At 47.2% G+C, this 13,677-nt stretch overlaps 1 protein-coding gene across 1 annotated transcript; it reads right to left on the bottom strand.

The window, feature by feature from the left end:
* Window positions 1-62: 62 nt before the first annotated feature.
* On the bottom strand, window positions 63-7,759 carry usp44 (ubiquitin specific peptidase 44). Its single transcript, XM_034526682.1, has 6 exons — window positions 7,682-7,759; window positions 4,136-5,858; window positions 3,141-3,339; window positions 2,494-2,602; window positions 1,701-1,951; window positions 63-1,596 (listed from the first exon to the last, which is right to left on the bottom strand). The coding sequence occupies exons 2-6, from the start codon at window positions 5,708-5,710 to the stop codon at window positions 1,472-1,474; spliced, it is 2,259 nt and encodes a 752-aa protein (XP_034382573.1). The 5' UTR covers window positions 5,711-5,858; window positions 7,682-7,759; the 3' UTR covers window positions 63-1,471.
* Window positions 7,760-13,677: the final 5,918 nt, after the last annotated feature.

Here is a 13,677-nt window from a genome sequence, read left to right as displayed (position 1 = left end):
ACACACAGTAATTATTTTTGGGTCTACGTAATGCGGAGAAGCAAAGACACCGGCATCTTCTGTAGAAAAATGAAAAAATATTCTCATTTATTGAGGTAATTTTCTCTAGAAGAAATTGAGGTAACAATTTGCATAGAATAACTTCCATAAATGTACACACACGCGCGCACACACACACACAACAATGCCATCAATGTGTCTGATAAAAGGAAAAATAAAACAATGTGTGCTTTGAAGGGAACATGGTTGAGGTGGAAAATACCTTTTTTTTTTTATATGTTGTACAGTTTTTCTCCAGTATGGAGATAAATATCAATCTGTATACACACACACAGTAAATAAAATACAGCATGTACACTTAAAGGTGATAGGACAGTCATAACTGCTGGTGGTGTTGAACAATCAGCGGTTGTATACATATTGTTTATTAAAACAGTCAATGGCCTCTTTTTGTTGCTTTAAAAACCCTCTGAGGAGGACTCTTATAAAAATACATTCATAATATAAATGCTGGTCTGGGTGCAGGTTCTTCCTTGATATGAGATGATATATATACACATATATATGTATATATACACACATATGCCGGTGGCGTACTATAATCTCAACAAAAGGGCACTTTTCTAGTACACTAGTATGCGTCTGGTAAGGGAGGATTCACACGTTACATTCTGGAGCAAAAAACAATATTAACGTCCCTTTTGGAATACTTTTATTCCCCCAGAAAGAATAAAAACACCCATTTTGGAAATGCTGAGGTTGTTTTTTCCTTTTCTTTTTTCCTCCAAGGCTTTGGCTTGAGGTCTGCCGCGTTCCCCCTGACAGACGCAGGAGAACGTCGTGACCTTTCTAACTAGAAACCCATATTTAAAAAAACAAAACAAAAAAACAACAACCTTTTTCTAATAGAAATTAGTGCATTTCTGGCAGGAAACACGGCCATCTTTTTTTATACATTTACACCCGTCTAGAACACGGGGGAGGCCATTTCTAGTGAGGGACGTTCCACAACCCGACGTCCAGTTCCGTGACGACTATCTAAAGTGACTGAGAGACATTTTTCAGTTGATTTATAAAAACAAAAACATTGTTTACAGTCCGACAAGCCACAGACTCATGACACCGTCTGTCGGCTGCTACTGAGACACATCTTGGCTGATACTCTTCTTCTTTTATAAAAACACACCTGTACACAAACGTCACCATTTTCTTTTTTTTTCTCTCTTTAAAAAAATACCTACATATAAACACCATGTACAAGAAGTTCACAAATCAGAACCAGACTTATTAAAAGTCTTTTTTTTTTTTTAAAAAAGGACTCATCCCTCTCGTTTTCTTCCTTGTTTAGAAAAATAGACTTAAAAAAAAAATACCTTTTTTTTCCTCCCAGGATATAAAAATGCCCAAAGAGAGCGAGAGGTGGGGGCTGTGCTAATGTGTTCTCACTGAGGGAGGGGGGAGGAGTCAGGTCCTATAGAGGCCAGTCTTTGTCCTGAGTTACTCGCTGTGTGTAGAAGAGGATGTAGGCCTGAGCGCGACAGACCTCCTCCACCGAACACACGTTCAGCTTAGAGTCGTTACAGTGAACCCAGAAGCCTGCGGGAGAGGAAACGACCAATCAGCATCAAAAGGACGAGTTAAAGAACACGAGGCGCACCAATTAACCCCGCCCCCTGCCGCGGCCGCGTCGCGTCACTCACCTCCTTCCGTGTTGTAGCAGTAGGAGGTGTAGTGGCCAGAGCCGAAGCCCTTCCCGTGATGCATCACCACGGCGGAGAGGTCGTACAGGAAGTGCTCGGGGCGCGGCGAGCCGGCGGCGCTGCAGGGGCTGCTGGGGCTGCTGGGAACGGAGCAGGGGGAGGGGTCTCGGCAGCAGTAGGGCTCCATGTTGAGGAGCTGGTCGAAGCGGACGTGGACGCCGATCTTCTCCCGGTGGTTCCGCCCAGACCACCTGAGGACCAATCGCGAGACAGCAAGCCAGTCAGGCGACGGGCCAATCACTATTCTTTTGACTTCAGCTCACAAGAATGTAGTTTTTAGGGGAAAAGATGCATCTCAAACTAAACTAAACATATGAAGTATTAATCACTCTAACCTGCATTCTCTCTCCTGACCACCAGGGGGCGACTGGAAAATGACTACTTCTTGATTTATTACCCTCAGTAAACATTGTAAACTGTAGTTTCCAGTCTATACATTATGCTCCTTTTAAAGTAAAATAGACCATAAAGCAGGGTATAGTTTAGGGGCGGGGACACTTTGTGATTGACAGGTCGCTGCATCTCACACATGGGCAAAATATGTTTGCCCTCCAAAAAACAGGCTTTAAAATGCCACAAAACAAATGGGTGACGTCACGCCGACCACGCCTCCTTCTTATATACTCTTTTCTAGCTTGTGACGTCGCCGCCGACCCGACCAGTGAGCCTCTGCGCACAGTTCGCCCCCTTTTGCGTCGATAAAACGAAGCCGAGCGGTGCAACGCGGTCCTACCTGAAGCGTTTGAGGTGAAGCCGCAGGACCTGAGGCAGTTTGTGGACCATCAGCTGTTTCTGCGCCTCAGTCAGGAGGACCGGTTTGGAGGAGGACCGCCGGCGAGCAGCTGCAAACGGAAAAAAGAGAAAGAAATAAGAAAAGAGAGAGTTGACGCGCAAGTACGGACGTCGCTGCAGCTAGCTCCCAGCTAGGTTGTGGACTTCACAAACATCACAATCTAAAATGTGGACTACTTTTCAAAGTCACTACTTCTTGGCGAGTTACTCACTAGCGCAAGATCAAAATAGATTTATTTTTTGGGGCTTTTTCTACTCGACAGTTCAGCCTAAAAGACAGAAAAATAGGAGCGAGGGTTTGACGTGCAGCCGAGGGTCGGATTTGATTTCATTCAAATTCTTAAAATGGAGGCACATCTAAACCTAAAACCAACTAAAAAATGCCAAACCTTTGTGGCATGTTATCTCTCGGTCCTCTTAACTTTTCTTTTTAAAAAGTGATGTTATACAAAAAGCAATACAAAACAATACTCAATAAGAAAAGCCTCGTTCAACATTTGGGATTAACCTCGATACCCAAAAGAGGAACAAAAAAGGGTCCAGAATTAGTCTTCTGGTCTTGGGACGGAAGAGACGCTCTGAACTCACAGTTGCACTGCTCGCAGGCGTAGATGTTTCCCTCCAGCGCTTCGGTCTCTGTAAACTTGGCCAGCATCTCCGTCAAATGGCACGAGGCGTGAGCGGCCGACTCCCGGCTGTTGCTGTGATAGCGCTCGGGGAACTCCAGGGACAGATCCCAGAACGGCTCCACGGTGTTGGAGCGGTGGTCGCAGGCCAGGCACGTCACCTGTGGGTGTGGGGGGCGCGTAGCGATAGATTACACATTTAATCTGATATTATAATAACCACCCCAATGGTTCTCACTCTTGATGCCGTATCGAGTATATTAAAAAAAGCCAAAGGGCCGATGCCCCCTGAACGCCACACAGCCCTCTATTCAGCGCGAGCAGGTGTCACAGCGCGAGGAGACACTGACCTCTTGTCCTCGCGCTCCACGCCGCCGCGCTTCACTTCAACGTGACGCTGAACTTGAATGGTTTAAATCAAAATGACTGTCAGTGTCTCACTAAACCAGGTCTGACGACCACTCTGGAAACGCATAAACAAAGTGAGTCCTTTTACTTGGAAGGAGTGAAACTATTCTTCTGATATTACACTTTCAATTTGAGATTCATCCCCACTGGAGCGGGGATAGAAAAAGCAGTGGGCTCATGCCTTATTAAAAAAAGGCTTTTTTTTGCTGTAAAAGGGAGGAAATGTACTTTAGTGAATAGATAAAAACTACTTAATTTCCCATTTGAAGAGCACACATGACATCTATCGAGACTAAACCCACTTAGGAGCGATATTACTTCATTAGTCCAGAAGACGGTGTAAACAGCCCAAAAACAAAAAGGAATTCACTTTTGCATAATAAATAACCAGAAAATAAGACAATTTACCACGAGTTCGGCAGAAAAAACTGTTTGCGACAGATAATCAGGTTTAATCTATTAACACATATTATATATATATATATATATATATATATATATATATATATATATATATATATGGTCTTTGTGTGTGTGTGTGTCTCGTACCTGGCTGAGGAGCTGGCCGTGGAAGATGGTGTTGACCACACTGAGCACCTGCTTGATGAGTCGTTTCTGGGGGACCCCGGCGGTGGTCGTGTGCTTGCCGGTGCTCTCCAGCTCGTGCTGCACTTTGTCCAGCAGCTCACACAGGAACTCCTGAGCGTCCTGCTGGGCGTAGCCCCTGAACGCCGGGATCAGCTGCCACACCGAGTGCAGCATGGCAAAGGGAGACACCAGCGCCCACTTGCCCGACCACATCACCTGGAACAAGGTGTGCAGCTCGTGGCAGAGGGAGATGTGCTTTGAGCTGGGCTCTTTGGGTTGTATCAGCTCCATGCTGCGGGTCCGCGAGGCCCCGCCGCTCAGCCCGGTCCCAGAGCCCGAACTGGCATGGAATCCCCTCCTTTGGATCAGAGGGGACTGGGTCTGAGACTGGATCTGGGTCTGGGACGGGGCCTTCACTGCCAGTTGGCCGTGGACGGCAGACGCCAGTAGCTCCAGCGCTTGGGTCAGATCCAGGCGCAGAAAGCACTCCCGGAAGACGTGAAGGTGGCTCAGCACCTGCAGGATGGAGTTCATATAACAAGTGTTGCCTAGATTTCTCAGGCCCGTCACTCCAGGGGTGACCGTGGGACGCCGTTTGAAGGGCGAGCCGCCCTGTTTGGTATTCTGCTTGCGGGGAACGGGTGTTTGGGCAGAACAGGGGGTCGCTGGGGGAGTTTTGGGCCTCAATTTGGTGGTTGAAGAACGGGTCCGGGGTTTGGGAGTTGGCTGGACCTTTTTCGTCCTTTCACTTCTCCTGGGGGTCACAGTGACAGGGCTCGGGGTCCTCGGCCTGCGGGTGAGAGACGGGGTCACGGGGGTCTTTGTCTGGTTGCGCGTCCTCTGAGACGGCGTCGTCACCGCCGCATCGGCGACTCTCTTGCTCTTCGAGCGTAAGCGCCGGCTCTTCCGGAGAGGGGCATTCTCCAACTCCTCCAGTAGCTGCCTCTTTGTAGCCCGCCTCCTCTCCCGCGCCTCCCTCTTTTGCTCTTCATCCTCCTCCCTCCTCCTCTCTTCTTCCTCCCTCTTCTTTCCGCATTCAGTCAGTGCAAACCAGAGGCGGAAGACACGTCCCATTAGCGCCCTGCGGCGGTGCCAGAGCGCCGTAAACATCCTGTCTTCGTCCCTTAGCTGCAGCTCGCGGGCGGCGCATGGCATTAGGGCGTCGGGGGCGGCGCTCGCCGAGCGGAGGGTGCGTCCACTGCGGGTGGTGACCTCATAGCGCTGGCTCTGGATGGCGCTGAGCGTACTGCGCAGCAGCTTCAAGTCCCCGGTGGCGTTATCGTTCAGGACGTAGTCGTCACACAAGTAGCAAAAAACGTAAAGTTCGTTAACCTCCATAGCCAACGGGTGGTGCTGCTGTTGGAAGTGCTGCAGAGCGTGCTCCTCGATGTAGCGCCCGCACGCCACATGCGCGCAGCCCAGGCAGGCCCATATGGACTCGCTGGTGTTGCAGTCCACGCAGTGCCACTTCTGGGGGTTGAGGATGGAGTGATCCGGGGCCAGCCGCAGCCGCCCCACATGCTTGCACCTGTCCATCACACACAGCCGAAGCCGGCCGCGTCAGTCAATAGCTGACGGTGTGTGTGCGAGAGTCTGTGAGCGGGTGTCTCAACGCTTCACGCTGGCTTCATATCACCATGGCGACGAGTTGAGAAACGGGACCCTCCCCCGGGCATGGTGGCTTCTAGAGGGCAGAGAGACCAGATGCGGTCAGTCAGGATGAATAGATGGAATAAGGAGGCAGATACCGAATAGAGAGAGTTAGATCTATACGAGTTCTACGTAATTGTAAGCTGATCTTTATATTATTCGACCATCTAACCCGAAAAAAGCCAAACACACACATTTAGTGTAATTCATATAATAATGACATCCTGTACTCTTCCTGGAAACACAATCAATCTCAGTCACTACATCTAATCACTTTTTGTTTATGGAGGCAATAGCTACACACAATAAACCGCAGCAAACTACCGGGTGGTGAGCTGGCTTCAACATTTCCTCACAGAAACACGGGCCAACAGATAAATAACTAGTTGATAAACATGACCGTGTTGCCGAGCACGTCCACCGGGAAAAACAGAGAGGCAGCATGAACCTGGACGTGAAAAAACAACTACAAGACCAAACTTATCCTGAGATAGTAAACAGGAAATACAGAAAAAACCAGCTGGTCCAAACCTTTGGGACAGCTAATAAGTGGCTCAGAAGCTCCAGATGAAATGGCAACTAAAATCAAACAATCAGTCTCCACTCTACTTCCTACTCTGGCTTCTTTTCACACCCCTTGGGGGGGTTGGTGTACCTCAGCTGAGTGGGCTGAGCCCCCCCCCACTGAGGTCAAAGAAGTAAGATTATTCAACAAAAGGGGGACGGAGCTTTGCAATGTGGTGCAGCCTTTTGTCCCAGTACAGGACTCCCTTTTGCTGTGGAAATGAAAGAGTGGAAAACCAACTGACTGCAAGGGAGAATTGCATAAGCAACCAGAAAGCAATGGAAACATTAGGTTTCCAACTTGTGGTTTTTTTTTTGTGGGAGGGGCCATATTTATCCAGTACATGTTGATCAGATCGGGCTGTCATGAGCGCGTGCAGCCGTTGCGGTATAAATAAAAACCCGCATGGCTGTCAGGGATCCAAGACAGAGCCCCCGATTCTGCAGATAAGCGACACAAGAGCAGAATAAACGTGGCAACAACTTCAACGACCACATGTGGACCTCAGAGGGGTTCTGATGTGGACCACCCTGTAAGTTACAGTAAGAGTTACAGCACAGGTGTGCAGGAGGTGACCAGTGAGAGGCCATTAGAGGAGAGGTCGCTCTCAGAGTTTCTGATGTCACCGAAGTTTTTTTTTAATTTTTTTTTTTTTTTTAAATCAGCACGGTTAGCGCGCGTCGCCCGGTTTGTCCTTGTGGACTGCGTGGCGTTAAGTGGCTCAACACCGGGCATTTGAAAAGGCTAACACGGGTAAAAGTACCCAGAAGACAACGCGATCATCTCCTCCGGCCTCTAAACAAACTGTGCGACGCGACAGCAAAACGAACACGTGATCCAAAGGGTCGCAAAACCTCCAAACTTTTTTAAGTAGCGTTTTCCTCTCCAGTTAGCGAAGCTACAGCTAGCGTGTAACTGATAGCAGCGACGGGGAGCTGCGATTACAAAACACTGCAATAATCCACAAATAGCACATAAACCGCTGTGGAAATAACGCACGGGATACGTGTGTAACACAGCTTGAAGTACAACCACACACAAACAAGCGGTGTGCTTGTTCTCGTATATATTAAAAGAGATTAGTGGCCCTAGCTCATGCTTAGCATAGCATGTTAGCTCGCGTTAGCCTGTGATAATCCTCACAAGTTCACAGGTTGGCCGGAGATCAGCTCCCGGCGGTCGGCTCTGGTTTCAAACAAACCGCCCGGGTGTGATAAGCCGACCACGGACGTACCATCGGCTCCACTGTTACACGTTTATTATTGTTATTTATCAGAGAAAAATCAGCATACCGAGCCTCTCCTTCACGGCCGCAGCTCCTCTGTTTCTGAAGTGGCCGCCATCTTGTCGGTGCCTGTCGCGTGGTGTTGGCTCGAGCGCGTCCTCGATACGTGACGTTGTTGTTGTTGTTTTGATGAGGACGGTGTGTTAAATGTTCCTCTAACTTATATTTAACAAAGTGTTTTAAGTTTTATTATATTGTCACGGTAAAAAAATGTCCAACCTTGTTTTGTTGTTTATCAGTTTAATTATTTGTTGTTTTAAGTTATTTATTGTCATAGTGTTCCTGTCAGATGTTGCATTGTGGTCCTTTAGGGGGCCCGTATATAAGTTAGTATTGTTGTTTATTGTGTGTTATGTCACAGTGTCACTTTTTAGAAATATAAATAATAAACAAATCAAAGAAAAAATCACTGCTTCACACTCATGATAAAATAGATGTAGTGACATTTCATACCGCTAGAGGGCGGTGTTGGACTATTTACGATCACGTATTGACAATTGTATTCAAAAGTAAAAGCCCCAAAACCAAAGCAACGATACCACAGTATAACAATACTTCAGGTAGGAGTAAAAGTCATGTGTTCAAAGTTTGTTACATAAAAGTACACAAGTATTGTCAACAAAATATATCCCTTAAACCCACTATAAAGAAATGCCTCGACTAGGCTTTCGTAAAGTTACACAATATACTAACGAATTATTGTTTGATGTGTCAACACGTAAGCAGCATTTTAATGTTGTTGCTGGTGAAGGTGGTTTTGGGTAGTTTCATCTATAAAAATCAATCATAGCTTATGTGTGTATATGTTTATAAACGTCTGCAAAGCAACTCCAGCTGTCAAATAAATGTATTGGAATAACATGTTAGTTCCTCAATAATAATATACAGTCAAATAAAATATATAATGATTAAAACAGTGTGAAAAGGGGACATTCTGCTAAACACTTTTGTTGATTTTGTTGATAATACTTATATACTTTTTTCTGCAGGACCTTTGCTCATAATAGTCTTTTTTAGAGCTTCGTACTCCTACTTTTAGGTAATAAAAAATCTGAATTACGACTTTAACTTCATGGACAACAAAGTGTGCGTGTGTGTGTGTTATCCTTCGCCCCGAGGCCCCATGCGGTTGTACCTTCAGGAGGTATTTTAAAGTGTGGGATGCAGGTGCAGCGCTCCATGCTGGCTAATGGGGGCCGGTGGCCCTCACCGCGCGTATAGATCCTATCAGTGTTTCTAGACGACAACAACACGGTGAAGTCTGCCCGAGCGAGAACACGGGAGGAAGGAAGCTCGTTTAAAATGGAACGATCCGAGTTGTGTTGTTATCGACACACAATAGGAATCCCTCTTTAATACGGTCGTTTCACATATAATACAATAAAGTGGGGAGGCGTTGCTCCTCATTCAGGAAACAACGCCCCGAGGGGAGAACGTTTTAATCTCAACACACGCAACCTGACTGCATGTGAAGAATCCCTCTCATGTACTGATTAGTGGGGAACTGATCCATACAGGCCCTCTTAAACCCCCCCGCTGTACAGGGGAGTGTGGTAATATGTGTGTGTGTGTGTGTGTGTGTGAAAGAGATTAAGGGGCGTTTTTTGAGTGACTTAGAGAAAGAGGTATGTGATGATGTGCCATGCGATGCCTGTGAATAACCTCTAATGTTTTTCTCCCTCCATGCCCCCGGGCCTTCGCCGTCATCGTGTCCACACACGCTAACCCCCCCCCCCCCCCCCTCCATCCCCTCTTTTCATCTGCACTCTCTCATAAACACACTTTTTTTTTTTCTCCTCTCCTTCTGTTACAATACTTCCGAGGACCTCGTGTCGACTCGACGACTTCTATCTTTGTTTGTTTGGTTTGACGTTCCATCAAAAAAACAAACCGCGTGTTTATCTCTCTCTCCGCGTCGCGGCCTCGCTCCGGTGCTCCTTTTAGCTCTTTGTTTTGGTTTCACTGGCATATTTCAAATTTCTTTTTTTTTTTGCGGGGGTTCAATGTCACTTTTTTTTCTTCTTTTTCCGTGACTCCCTTGTTTTTGTTTGTTTTTTACTGCGAACGAGCTGATAAAAGAAAGAGTTCGGGCCTGTGACACAGATAAAGTCAGCGAGAAGACGACAATCTTACGCCGCCGCTAATGTTTTTTATCGTGGAAGAAAATGCATCAATCTGCATTTGTCGGACTTTTAATCCTTAACAAACAAAGCTTTTGTTTGTTTACTAGAACGCATCAGAGAGCACCTTTAAACTGTTTTACTGCTCTCTCTCTCTCTCTCTATGGAAACTGTGCTCGTTTTATCTGTGTTTCCGACGTCACCGTTAAGAAATAACACGCCACATAAAATCCCAGCTGCATTCACTTCTCCACCTTTTTTAAAGGATTACAACCAAATGAGATCCATCCTGTCAATTAGTGAGCTTTCGAGATTTCCCCCAAAAAACACCAAACTGTTCCTTTTTAACATGTGTCGGCTGTCTGAATTACGACAGGACAAATAAAGAAAGAGAGAGTCGTCATAAATAAATCCTCCGTTCGCACTCGTCTCGCCGTTTGAGGCCTTTTGCTGTAAAGGGTTTAGTCACCTTGACCTCACAAGAATAGAAAGTCAGAAAGCACGCTGGTTGGTGTCTTCCCGCTCTCCGGGTCGGCCTTCGACGGCCTCTGATGTATTTTTTTGGGCTTTTTTTTCGTCCTTCTGCCAAAACCCGCCCCGTTGTCACGGCGATGCGTGGGCATCGTTGGTCGTGACGGCGATGACATCGCGGCGGTGTAATAATCAGCGGTACAGCTCTGCTGTGTCAACACCGGGCCCTCCCTGTCCTGGCTTGCTCCGGTGATCTTCAGGTATAGAGAGACACATTCCTGATGCGCGTGTGTGAGTGTGTGTGTGTGTGTGTGCGTGCGCGTGTGTTTGTGTGTGCAATTAAGAAAAAGAGCGTGTGCACGCTTTCTGAGGACGGGGGCTGGATATTTTCATTCTGGGTTCATGCCATAATCTTTTCATTTCCTCTGTAAGTGAATCACAGCTGATGGGATAATACTGACCACATGACTCACTTATCCAGCGCTCACTTCCTCTCCCCGTACTCCTCAGAAGAAATGCCCCCCCCACCCCTCCCACCCCTCTCTCTGGCTTCCCTCGGGACCTCTGGGGTGCTGGTAGCTGTGTGACACCCACAGCGGGCCAGCGTTTCTGTCTCAGGGTGATGGGTGCTGCCGAAGAGGAGCACCGTGACTCCCAGGGAGAGGAGTGGAAGGTGTGTGTGTGTGTGTGTTGGGGGGGGGGGGGGGTATTGCCCCCGAGCCTGCGGGAGCTGCCATGCACTCCGCGGCCAATAGCAACACAAGAATGCTGACGGGACAAAGGCCATAACTCCATTCTATAGCAACACAAGCGGGGCATTGTGCTCACGCAGGCACGCACACACACACACACACACACACACACACACACACATGCATGTAATCGTCATTACTACAATAACACACACACACACACACACATACACGTATGCCATACTGGAGCAAACTATGCATCTGTGCAAGCGTGCCAAACACTCATTCATCAACTAGTTTCCCACACCGTGCAACACCCCCCGACCCACACCCACACACACACACACACACACAGAGGACATCTCCATCACGGCCTGAGAATGGCCAGTCAATCTGGGGACAATGAGTGTGAGTAGTGGGGGGGGGGGGCGAGCAAGAGAGACAGTGAGAGAGAGAGAGAGAGAGGGGAGGTCCTCGGTTCATGTGTTTGTGGCTCCCTGTTGAGTCTATGCTTCAAGGCCGGTTCCCACTACACAAAAACACAACACACACCCCCTTCCTGAAAGTCTGTGCCGAGCAGTTCGTAGAAGAAGTACTCGTGTACTTTTACACGAGTAAAAGTACTTTTACACGAGTAAAAGTACCCGCGGATGAAACTGTCACATCTTAGATGGAAAAAGTCTCAAATGACCACATTCACCACTGAAAAGAATGCTGCCCTCAGCATATTGTATTAAATATGGTTTTCCCCTCTTAATTATTAACCGTATTTATTGAACCTTGATTGGGTCCTTTTAACGTAGTCTGTGTGTATAATGTGTCTGGATGTGATCCGTGAAAAGGTCACCGGGGAGATATGAGATGTCATGAGATGATTAACGGGGCAGGAGAAAGAAAACAAAGGTCTGTGACACAAGTATGTTTTTAAATTAAGATCACCTTATTTGGGCATCAAAACAGAATTCAAATCTCGTGAAGTGCGTTTTCCCCACATCTTTTTTTTTATGCATATTTCCAATTTCAAAGAAGGGAAACTCCAGAAACTTGTAAGAAAAAGGAGCCAAAATACCGATTAAACTAACTTAGAATGACACCTTGAGGTGTGCAGCCGGTCCACGCCTTTATTTTAAGAGTTCACCAACTGCTTTGTGTGTTGTATTTGCCTTTTTTTTAAAAAATATATCATATCCCATCTCGTTATCCGTCGGTTGTTTGCGACGGTTTTAGCGGCGCTTATCTTTGGCACTCCAACTCCTAATAAGGAGACGACATTTATTTGCATTTCTTCGCACCTGTAAAACACCCGGCGTGACACAAACACTCGAGCACAAGTACGCAGAGCAGGGGTTGATTACCGGTCGCATTCCTCTCCCCGTGTGCACTCGTTCACCCCTTCCTTCCCCGGCCGAACGAGGAGGAGCCGTGACCCCTCTGCCACTAATCTGTGAATGGGCCGCGAGTGAGGAAACGCGGGTACTGAGAGGCTATCCGGGGGGTGGGGGGGGGGGGTGAACCCAACCCCCCCCCCCCCCATCCGCTCACCTCTGGTTGAGGAGGCTAGGCCGGCAGACAGGTGAGTGACCTTTGACCCGGCCTGCCGCGGAGCGCCGCTCGACGCGCCAGGAATGTGTCCACACCTCTCGGCCAACCGCGTCACGGGGAGGCGGTGGAAGACGCGCAGGCCGCCCAAACCCAAACAGAGAGAGAGTGTGTGTGTGTGTGTGTGTGTGTGTGCGTGTGTGTGTGTGTGTGTACGGCCGGCCTCTCTGTTATGGTCTACATTCTGTGGCACTGTGTGAATGTAGGGGAGAGTGTTTTGGGAGCCAGAGTGATGGATGACTTAATCTGAAGGGACACGGGGAGAGTTTGTGTGTGTGTGTGTGTGTGTGTGTGTGTGAAAGAGAGCAGGGTGATAAGGATATTTTTGTCCAATTTATGTGAAGTATTTCAAGGCCTGCAGGCAGCTATATCAACTTGTTGCTGAGAGTTGGAGTTCGTCTGGGAAGAGAGCGTCTCTGGGAAAAGTTTCTGCTCGACAACAAAGTTTCAATGACAAAGACGGACGGCTGCAAAATGAAAAGTTTTAATCCTCTTTAGTCTCTTGTTTTATGACATTTATGTAAAAACAAATGTCAAATCTTCTATGAAGGGGGTTGAAATGATTTCTTATGTCGTTCTCTCCGAGTTAATATTGTTTATGGAAGTAGCACACAGGTGGGGGGGGGGGGGGGGGGGGGGGGGGGGGGGCAGCTTAGCTAGCAACGCCGCGAGCAAGCTAATCTAATTTTATGAGTTTTTAACTCATAAAAAGCATCAACGGATACATTTAAGTTGGAACTGTTTATTGAGAAATGTGGATTCTTGTCGTTTTAATTCATCGCCGTTATTCCGTTTCCTTGGCAACAAGTCGTTTACATATATAAGAGGTCTTTAAATGTGGTTTTCAGTCTCGGATAAATGTTAATAATCAATATAAAAGGCATATTTTGAAGGAAAGTTGGCTTCCTACATGCCTTTAACATGAATAAAATGTCGCTTCGTTCGAATCCCAATTTACCAAAACTACATGGACGCATGAAAAGAATGGCAGCTTGATTTATAAGCTGTATTATTCCTTGTTTTACACATTTTTGTAACGTCTTCCACAGCACAGGTTCACCTACTTCCCCATGTTTGTGCACTCCTTCAGTTTCAATTCAGTAAACAATCATTATCAATAC

Source organism: Cyclopterus lumpus, chromosome 23 (assembly GCF_009769545.1).
Source record: "Cyclopterus lumpus isolate fCycLum1 chromosome 23, fCycLum1.pri, whole genome shotgun sequence".
Classification (NCBI taxonomy): Eukaryota; Metazoa; Chordata; class Actinopteri; order Perciformes; family Cyclopteridae; genus Cyclopterus; species Cyclopterus lumpus.
This window is presented reverse-complemented; position numbering and strand designations above follow the sequence as displayed.